General features: G+C 38.2%; 1 protein-coding gene across 7 annotated transcripts in view; it reads left to right on the forward strand.

Moving 5' to 3' along the window:
* Positions 1-11,079, forward strand: part of LOC124603631 (kinase D-interacting substrate of 220 kDa B) — a 388,427-nt gene extending 377,348 nt beyond the window's left edge. For all 7 annotated transcript variants that reach the window (XM_047136417.1, XM_047136415.1, XM_047136416.1 and 4 more), the window contains one exon: positions 8,914-11,079. In XM_047136417.1, the coding sequence (XP_046992373.1) occupies positions 8,914-9,878 (965 nt within the window). In that variant the 3' untranslated portion in view covers positions 9,879-11,079. The remainder of the gene's footprint in view (positions 1-8,913) is intronic.
* Positions 11,080-11,408: the final 329 nt, after the last annotated feature.

Here is an 11,408-nt window from a genome sequence, read left to right on the forward strand (position 1 = left end):
TGTGTGGTCTATGATGTCAAAAACTGTATTCATCTTAAAAACAAACAGTAACATTTTGATATTAGTCCAGTATCTGTAAATGATACTGTAGACAATTATCAATGGCAATAGTGATAGATTTAGTTTTTCTAACTTTATACTGGGCATCAGTGAGAATTCTATTTTCTGCCCAAGAATTCTTTTGTTTGTTACATATTAAAATTATTTCTTCAATCATGTTCTAGTACTCCTGCCCTTAATCAGACTGCTTTTTTTTTTACATCATAGTTGCAATAGATATTTCTCTCCAGTGTCAACTGGCAAGATGCACACAACACACCTCACGTTACTCTACTAAAAAAAATCTTGATGATAGTACAACATGTACTGCTCCCCCCCAATGTGTTATGCAGTGTTCAGGTGTGCTGAGGCTGAAACCACTGTTTTGCCAACATCATAAAAATAAATTATTTGATCTGATCTCTCTGTGCTTATTCAACAAATTCACCTATCCCAAATTATGCATTTTGAAGAGCAGTGACTAACTACACAACCATGTGTCAGAAATAACAGATTGCTCAAAAAAGTGTGTTCCTACTAGATCATTCTTCTGAATTTGTTATGGAGAGACTTGTATGATAGGAAATGAAAATAAAAAAGCTCTTGCCCAAAAATACAAGAATTGAAGGACAGTGAAAATCAGGCTAACCTAAGAATAGTGATTGTAGCAATGATTTGCAAACCAATTAGGACATGTTAAAATATGATACCTAATATTTATAGTCATGCATGGTCGTTTAGGTGTAATTTGTATCAGGAGACTAGACTGAGGGAAAGACTGTCAGACCAAATAGTATTTATTAACATAGTATAAGCCAAAATGTTGACTAATATTAATTACACTTGGCAGTTATTTTTCTCTAATGCGATTAATACCCCACATTGAAGCCCATCCAACACAACTGTGGTATCTCATTGTTGCATACAATTAGCATCAGAATAGTTCATGACTGGACTGTCACAGAATATGGACTATATCAGTATTTGTCATGGGAAACATTAAGTTCAGTCACTGATTAACAATACACATATTCTTGTAGTTGTTGGAGAAACTAGAAGAAGAAGAAGAAGAAGAAGAAGAGAAAAAGGGGAAAAAATCTATAGCTATCAACATCCCAAATGTCTGTGTGGTTTTCAGCTTTGCATTAATGTTTATGGGAATGAATGGAATGTTCTCAAATTTTACTCACAATTGAGGCTGTGCATCTTTTAACATAAAGTAATGCACCTTCACTGTAGCATCTCAGATTAATAGCTACTGAATTTTACAGTGGTTTTATGCTACCTAACATGCCTCTCATGGTTATAAACTTCAGCTTTCTTTCAAGCTACTCAAAACTTGTAAACATTCTTCAATGGCAAGTCCTTGTTGGAATATAAATAATGGGAGGGAATGAAAGTAAATATTCCACACATATGAACATTATTAAGAATAGATTTATTGCAGAATTTAATTTGTCTTTCAAGGACATAGTTCCCTTCTTTAAAGCAGTTTCACTGATAATCATTATACCTCTACACAATTTCTTTGCGGAATACTAGCTCTTGGTGATTTCTTGTTACTAACTGTCTTACTGTCTATACCGCATTGTCATCTTTATTCATGGTAGAGTATCTTCTATAATTTTTTTTTTTTTTTAATTTTTGAGTTGTTAAAAGCTTACGATTTTTCTGGAAGCATTGCCAAGCTTTCAGATGATGTTCCTCTCTGTATCTAACTAATATAATAGATAGAGTGCACACATATGTTTAGAATGTGTGTCTGAAGTTTTTCACCTTTTTATTAGCGTTTATTGATGAAGACAAGGTAACAGAGAAGCATTTTTTAAATTTGCACAAAAATATGTCACAGAACACTACAAAGGAAAATATATTTTGATGATAAAGCATGACATCCCGTAAATCTAAACTGTAAATGATGCATATGATGATGGAAATTTGTGGGTCGAATACCAAAAATGAAAAGATTACATGTAACAACTTGTAGTACAATTGGGGTATTGAGCAGCCAACAAGCACATAAAGAAGGCTGAAAATGTTACTAGGCTTTTGGGTGATGTCCTCCTCTAGAGCTGGTCATTTACATGACTACAGTGAACCTAGCAACAGCAGTGCTAAATGAGGTAGTCCTCTGTTCCTAATACTTCTTTACTGTAGATGCTGTCACAATTAAAATGCACTTGTTTGTTAGTTGTCCATATATTTCATTAATGTTTTTCTTAGTATCAATAAAGCAGCTTTACTGTATGATTAAATGATGATGGCGTCCTCTTGGGTAAAATATTCCGGAGGTAAAATAGTCCCCCATTCGGATCTCCGGGCGGGGACTACTCAAGAGGACGTCGTTATCAGGAGAAAGAAAGCTGGCATTCTACGGATCAGAGCGTGGAATGTCAGATCCCTTAATCGGGCAGGTAGGTTAGAAAATTTAAAAAGGGAAATGGATAGGTTACAGTTAGATATAGTGGGAATTAGTGAAGTTCGGTGGCAGGAGGAACAAGACTTTTGGTCAGGTGATTACAGGGTTATAAATACAAAATCAAATAGGGGTAATGCAGGAGTAGGTTTAATAATGAATAAAAAAATAGGAGTGTGGGTAAGCTACTACAAACAGCATAGTGAACGAATTATTGTGGCCAAGATAGACACAAAGCCCATGCCTACTACAGTAGTACAAGAAACTTCCTGGCAGATTAAAACTGTGTGCCCGACCGAGACTCGAACTCGGGACCTTTGCCTTTCGCGGGCAAGTGCTCTACCATCTGAGCTACCGAAGCACGACTCACGCCCGGTACTCACAGCTTTACTTCTGCCAGTACCTCGTCTCCTACCTTCCAAACTTTACAGAAGACGAGGTAAAGCTGTGAGTACCGGGCGTGAGTCGTGCTTCGGTAGCTCAGATGGTAGAGCACTTGCCCGCGAAAGGCAAAGGTCCCGAGTTCGAGTCTCGGTCAGGCACACAGTTTTAATCTGCCAGGAAGTTTCATATCAGCGCACACTCCGCTGCAGAGTGAAAATCTCATTCTACAGTAGTACAAGTTTATATGCCAACTAGCTCGGCAGATGATGAAGAAATTGATGAAATGTATGACGAGATAAAAGAAATTATTCAGGTAGTGAAGGGAGATAAAAATTTAATAGTCATGGGTGACTGGAATTCATCAGTAGGAAAAGGGAGAGAAGGAAACATAGTAGGTGAATATGGATTGGGGGTAAGAAACGAAAGAGGAAGCCGCCTGGTGGAATTTTGCACAGAGCACAACCTAATCAACCAACACTTGGTTCAAGAATCATAAAAGAAGATTGTATACATGGAAGAAACCTGGAGATACTGACAGGTTTCAGATAGATTATATAATGGTAAGACAGATTTAGGAACCAGGTTTTAAATTGTAAGACTTTTCCAGGGGCAGACGTGGACTCTGACCATAATCTATTGGTTATGAACTGTAGATTAAAACTGAAGAAACTGCAAAAAGGTGGGAATTTAAGGAGATGGTACCTGGATAAACTGACTAAACCAGAGGTTGTACAGAGTTTCAGGGAGAGCATAAGGGAACAATTGGCAAGAATGGGGGAAAGAAATACAGTAGAAGAAGAATGGGTAGCTCTGAGGGATGAAGTAGTGAAGGCAGCAGAGGATCAAGTAGGTAAAAAGACGAGGGCTAATAGAAATCCTTGGGTAACAGAAGAAATATTGAATTTAATTGATGAAAGGAGGAAATATAAAAATGCAGTAAATGAAGCAGGCAAAAAGGAATACAAACGTCTCAAAAATGAGATCGACAGGAAGTGCAAAATGGCTAAGCAGGGATGGCTAGAGGACAAATGTAAGGATATAGAGGCTTGTCTCACTAGGGGTAAGATAGATACTGCCTACAGGAAAATTAAAGAGGCCTTTGGAGAGAAGAGAACCACTTGTATGAATATCAAGAGCTCAGATGGCAACCCAGTTCTAAGCAAAGAAGGGAAGGCAGAAAGGTGGAAGGAGTATATAGAGGGTTTATACAAGGGCGATGTACTTGAGGACAATATTATGGAAATGGAAGAGGATGTAGATGAAGATGAAATGGGATATACGATACTGCGTGAAGAGTTTGACAGAGCACTGAAAGACCTAAGTCGAAACAAGGCCCCGGGAGTAGACAACATTCCATTAGAACTACTGATGGCCTTGGGAGAGCCAGTCATGACAAAACTCTACCATCTGGTGAGCAAGATGTATGAGACAGGCGAAATACCCACAGACTTCAAGAAGAATATAATAATTCCAATCCCAAAGAAAGCAGGTGTTGACAGATGTGAAAATTACCAAACTATCAGTTTAATAAGTCACAGCTGCAAAATACTAACGCGAATTCTTTACAGACGAATGGAAAAACTGGTAGAAGCGGACCTCGGGGAAGATCAGTTTGGATTCCGTAGAAATTTTGGAACACGTGAGGCAATACTAACCTTACGACTTATCTTAGAAGAAAGATTAAGAAAAGGCAAACCTACGTTTCTAGCATTTGTAGACTTAGAGAAAGCTTTTGACAACGTTAACTGGAATACTTTCTTTCAAATTCTGAAGGTGGAAGGGGTAAAATACAGGGAGCGAAAGGCTATTTACAATTTGTACAGAAACCAGATGGCAGTTATAAGAGTCGAGGGGCATGAAAGGGAAGCAGTGGTTGGGAAAGGAGTGAGACAGGGTTGTAGCCTCTCCCCGATGTTATTCAATCTGTATATTGAGCAAGCAGTAAAGGAAACAAAAGAAAAATTCGGAGTAGGTATTAAAATTCATGGAGAAGAAGTAAAAACTTTGAGGTTCGCCGATGACATTGTAATTCTGTCAGAGACAGCAAAGGACTTGGAAGAGCAGTTGAATGGAATGGACAGTGTCTTGAAAGGAGGATATAAGATGAACATCAACAAAAGCAAAACGAGGATAATGGAATGTAGTCAAATTAAATCGGGTGATGCTGAGGGGATTAGATTAGGAAATGAGACACTTAAAGTAGTAAAGGAGTTTTGCTATTTGGGGAGCAAAATAACTGATGATGGTCGAAGTAGAGAGGATATAAAATGTAGACTGGCAATGGCAAAGAAATCGTTTCTGAAGAAGAGAAATTTGTTAACATCGAGTATAGATTTAAGTGTCAGGAAGTCGTTTCTGAAAGTATTTGTATGGAGTGTAGCCATGTATGGAAGTGAAAAATGGACGATAACCAGTTTGGACAAGAAGAGAATAGAAGCTTTCGAAATGTGGTGCTACAGAAGAATGCTGAAGATAAGGTGGGTAGATCACATAACTAATGAGGAGGTATTGAATAGGATTGGAGAGAAGAGAAGTTTGTGGCACAACTTGACTAGAAGAAGGGATCGGTTGGTAGGACATGTTTTGAGGCATCAAGGGATCACAAATTTGGCATTGGAGGGCAGCGTGGAGGGTAAAAATTGTAGAGGGAGACCAAGAGATCAATACACTAAGCAGATTCAGAAGGATGTAGGTTGCAGTGGGTACTGGGAGATGAAGAAGCTTGCACAGGATAGAGTAGCATGGAGAGTTGCATCAAACCAGTCTCAGGACTGAAGACCACAACAACAACAACAACAATAAAGTGTGTGATAAAATAGCTGTCATACTAATTTTTTTGTTAGTGTCATCAAAGTGCCTAATAGAATAGTTGTCTCAATGTGTTCCATGTGAATCTGTGTGACCATTTGTTTAACTTTGTACACAGAGTTCCTGATTAGTAGCTGTAATATCATGTTTTTAATATTAATGTTGCAGTTCCATTTTTTTATAATTTATTGTTAATCATCTGGTTACATACGATTGATTGTACACTCCCAGCTTTCAAAAGCTGTGTTAAAACAGTCATCATACATTAATTTCTGAATTATAATTATAGTATATGTCATTTATGAACTTTTATGGCTTTAGTGCATAGTTATAACTAAGTGTTAGATAACTACTGGCTTTATTAGATTTGAATTATCCTAATTTATGAGAACTGTGCAAACCACAAACATCAAAATGATGTCTTTCATTTGTAGTTATATTTTGTCATCAATGCTTTGTGTGTGTTTGTGTGTGTGTGTGTGTGTGTGTGTGTGTGTGTTTCAAACATTGAGACAGTCTTCCCCTAGATTTCAATAAACTGCGTGAACAAAGCCCCTTTGCTTTTCATTTTCACTCTCTGTCACATTCTTCTTTCAGGAAGATTCATTTGTCAGTAATATTCATCCAAGAGTTTTTCTCCCATCCTCTCCAAATTGTGTGCTACAAACTCATTTCAGCGTGTTTACAAAGTCAATTATTGGTATATTACCTTGTGTATTATCAAATTCTCATTAACAATATCATAAAATGCATTTGTTGTTACCTACCTCAAAATCATGTGTCTATGATAGCCAGAAATGAAAAAGTATTCAGTATGCATGTGAAAGATTTGTAGTCCACTGGGTGTCTCAAACCTTTTGGGTCAGATTGAAACAGGTGATAATGGGTCCACTACTGATTATATTGACATTGGGGATCAATGTACAGAAATGCAAATTTGTTGTGTTATGGACACACGCCATAGACCACATAACAACAATGTAGCTCACAGTAACTGTTCAAAGCAATGACCGCCAGTCTCAGTACATGTATAGAAATGGTGCATGCAGTACTGACACACTTTCACGAAGATCCCAGGTGTCTCATGTGCAGTGGAACAGGCAGCAGCTGATAAAAAGTGTAAACCATTGACCACCTGACAGACATACTGTACCCAACTCAGCTCATAATACATGTGTCATGGGATGACTGCACGCATTGCACCAGCCCATTAACCTGTGCCACACATGCACCACTATCCCTTGCGTCAGTTGTCCATTGCATCAGACAGCTGTGCTGTGTCTGTAGTGAAGTGTATTACTGCATTCAGTGCATATGCATAGTCAAAGATGGAATATTTTTCATAATGAGGGTTGGAAGACAGGCATTTAATGTATGGTGCAACAGGACATATTGCCCATGAAGTAGCAAGAATGTGCAGAGATTGCTGTGCCAACACACATTGTTTTAACTGGAAGAAGTTTATCTCCATGAATACCAACTTACGAGAGACAGGGTCATTCACGCCACAGAGAACTGGCTAAAGTTCCCAACAAAGGCATGTCCGAACACCAGAATTTGAAGAGATGATGTTGGATTGTGTGGCAGATCTAGCAATAAGCACCTGTCAACTTGCTTGTGAAATGCACAGTTTGAAAGATACCGTGTGGAGGGAGCAAGTGGAACAGGTATTACATCTGTGTCCTAAAGAATATTTGCAAGCAATGGCACCAACAGATTTTGAGCTCTGCTCTGTTGATGGATTATCTTTCACAGTGGGATGATGGCTCATTCACCTGTAATGGTGTTTCCAACAGCCATGTCTGGAGTGAGGTCAATGCACATGCCTCCCACATCGGTGGCCACCAGCAGTGATTCTCTGTCAGTATATGGATGGGCACTGTCCAAGATCACCTTATAGGACCTTATTTGACTGGTCCAAGTTTCCTGGTGTTCCTGCAAGATGTGCTGCCAAAGTTTTTGGAGACTGCATCCCTTGTTGTCCACATAAGGAACTGGTTTCAACCCTGCATGCATTGAGACTGGCGATCATCACTTCGAGCAGTTACTGTGAGTTCGGTTGTTGTTATTCTGTGTATGTCCAATACACAATAAGTATGCATTTCCAACCATTGGTTCCAAATCTCAATAAAATCAGTTGTGGACCCATAATCACGTGTTTCAATTTGACCCAAAAGCTTTGAAAGGAGGGAAGAGGAGATTAGTGTTTAATGTCCGTTCGACAACAAAGTCATTAGAGATGGTGCACAAGCTCAGATTAAGGAAGGTTAGAGGAGGAAAGCGGCCATGCCCTTTTGAAGGAACCATCCCAGCAATTTACGGAAACCAATGAAAACCTAAATCAGGATGGCCGCATGTGGGCTCGAACCATCGTCCTCCCGAATGCAAGTCCAGTGTGCTAACCACTGTGCTATCCCTCTCAGTGAAAAGGTTTGAGACATCCTGTACATCATCACCATAAGCAGATTGTTGCAACACAATGTGTCATGACTTTACAGTTGTGTGACATTTTAGATCATACATTCTCTTGTATTGTTTTCCATTTGCGGGCAGTAATGGGAATATTTCTGTGGCGAAATATTCAACTTCCACCACTACCACTATTACAGGTGTAATTATTCTATCTCATATTATTCATTTGCACTTGGCTTTATGTGGTCCAGGTGTGTGGATGTTGTTCCAAATCCCGGAAGGCTCACCTTCATTGTGACATTCACAGAACACAATTGGTGAATGAATGACAGAAGATTTAGCATTTACATTCTGGGTTCACACTAAGTTGCTCAGCTTAATGTGAGACTTAATTATTTCAAGAGACTGCTTCCTAGAAGGCCATGTTAGAAAAACTTCCTGTTTGTTTTTGATCAAGATGTACTTCTCATCTGAAAAAATTCAGGTCAGTGGACCTGAACCTCACGATACAAAAAATTATAAATCAGTATGAATGATTGGAGCGATCTTCCATTAATAGTTGTTTCTGGGTTTGCTAGGATGTGTTACCTCAACTGCTTATGTGTATTTAAGCTCATTTATTGGTGAATTTAGATAAATATTGCAGTAATGTCTTGCAGATCTCTTTTTATTCTTTGGTTGTAAGATTTCACACCAGTCATTATTTGGTGTCATAAACTAAGCATGTATTGTATTTTCATTGTTTTGCCTTGAATGTAAAATTTATTTTTATTGCTCTACATTTTGAAAACAAAAGTTCAAATTTGCTGTTTGTGTAATTACATTTTCTGTCAAAGCAAGGAATCTCTTTGCAGCTCTGAACAGTACAGTACTGGGCGATGTGGCAGTAGTTCCAGCATTTCTTCAGGAAGCAAGCAGTCACACCAACAGCTCTTGTGGAAGTACAGCTGATTTACAAGGAGCAGGAACAAGCATATTGGAAATTCAACACCAGAAGTCAAACTACACGCAAGCTTGCCAACAGCGCCCATCATCACTGCCAGTGACATCTGAGAGCCGGATACTTCCACCATCTCCAAGTCATTATGTAGCCATCAGATCTCATTCTGCAGAAGACAGGGTTCCACAGCCTTCTTCAACAGGAGGTCCTTCCTTACTTCAGGGCTTAGCATCATCATTAGTGACACCAGCATCAAGTCTCGAGAAACTCAACCGTCTCAAAGATCGACTGTTGCGCTCTGTATCAGGACCACCATCTACAGCATCTGTTTGTGGGGGCTCATCAGTAATATCTCCAGCACCCTCAATACGAAATGGAAGTGGTGGGAGTGATGATGAAAGTACTCCATTAGTATCTGAATCATCAACACCAGGTGCAAGAACATCAAGAGTAGGTGTCACTACCTTCTTTAATGGAGGATTTGGTGGTGCTGATGATTCCGGTGGAAGCAGTCCATCTTCACCACCATCTCCAGAAGACAGGGAAGATAGCCGAAGTCCTAGTCTGAGCCCCAGTTTTGTCTCCCCTCAGTTTGTTGGAGCTACAAGGGTAATGTCAGATAATACCAATTTAGATGCACTGGGAAATGTGTCTGAACACCTTCCATCTTCTCGTGGGTCATCTGCCTCACTTAGCCGAGCAGCTCCAGATTCAGGAAGCAATTATTGTCACTTAGTCACTGTGAGCAGAGGAGGGGCTTCAGAAGCAGATCTGCGGCATTGTGGTAAGTCTTCTACAACAGGAGCAACTATTCAACTACCCAGACAAGATGCACTTGATACTATTGACCCATGGAATAACCCCGAGACAACTGTATGACCACGGTGGATTTCTGATGGCAGCAATAACTGTGCATGACATAAACCAATACTGGAGGTAGAGATGACATCTTTTGAGTAAAAATGCGTACAGTGCCATCAGATTTATCCATGAAGCACAGTCCAGCCAACTAGCAGGAGTTTAATGTACATAATGAATTTATTTATTTTGTCCCATTGTAATTGCTGTTCATTTGTTTAAAGTATTATGACTATATGCTTTTGCAGTTCTGATGACACTCATTTTCTGTTATTAATGGTTCCAGATATGTGAATCATAAGTTACGTGATGAGGAATAGTCACTTCTTTGAAAAGTTCTGCAGTGGTTTTACACAGCCCATTTATAAATAAATTTTACGTTTTCATCATAGTTTCATTTAAACTATTCCTTGCCATAAGAGTGCATTTATTACTATTGAATTTACTTGTTAGATGTACGAATCTCAAACATTCCAACTATATGTTCAGTGACTTAGATTATTGCATTTAAATACAGAATGCTTTTAATATACATGAAATGTTTGTGTGTATAAATGACAGTGCATTTCTCATAAATTCATTACGTATTTTTGTTTTATACCAGTTTCTGTTTGCATCCAAGTCTGTAAGTTGACATGTAATTATGCTAGTACTGAGTAAGATGTGTTTAAATAACTTGCATGCGTGAAATTTAAATGCTATCATCTGATTTAAGCTAACATTTTCCTTTTCTTTATATTAAGAGAACTGCTTAGTACATTGTACAACAACAGTTATATGTGGCAGCTACATAATAAAGATGATTCAGTAGAAAAATATACCTTACTTTTTAGAGAATGTCTGGTTCATTGCCCTCTCCCATGCTACTAGCCTTAATATGTAGTTTTAAATCCACAAGAAAAAAATATTTGTTCTGTGATTTATTTTTTTGTCTTTTCTCCTATGATAATGATAACAAGGAATTAACAAATAACATATACCTATGACACATATAAACATTATATTAGTATATTATGGAAAGTAATTCACAATGTATCTACTTTACATGGTTTATTTAATAAACAGTTGGAAAATTTAGCAAATATTACCAAAAGCGCTGAAATTATTCTTACTCAGTCAGCCCTGTGATATCACAAAGACTGATAAAAAAAAATAAACTGTTGAAGATGACTACAACATTGTTAAATTACCATAGTTATATTAAATAAAATTTTATTAAAATGGAGAAGAATTGTTTTTACATTTTAATGGCATAATAATTTGTTAGTAACCTCCCTTTCAGCTCAGCCCATGGTCTTTGGAGGGTTGCTCTGGTTGCAAGGTGAACACCAGAACTGTTCTCAAAGAACCCCATACAAATAAATTCCCATTGGTAGACGTAAACTCCCTGATCTCCTTGGCAACACCTATTAGAAATAAGGATGCAACAGAATTAACTTCAACCACATGGTTGAAAAAAGTATTTGAGGCACATTGTATAACAGCTGCCTTCTTCCCTATGGGGGATGAATGAAATGTATAAAAAAAGTCTGTGCTTAAAAGTAATTAAAA

Source organism: Schistocerca americana, chromosome 1 (assembly GCF_021461395.2).
Source record: "Schistocerca americana isolate TAMUIC-IGC-003095 chromosome 1, iqSchAmer2.1, whole genome shotgun sequence".
NCBI classification, from domain to species: domain Eukaryota; kingdom Metazoa; phylum Arthropoda; class Insecta; order Orthoptera; family Acrididae; genus Schistocerca; species Schistocerca americana.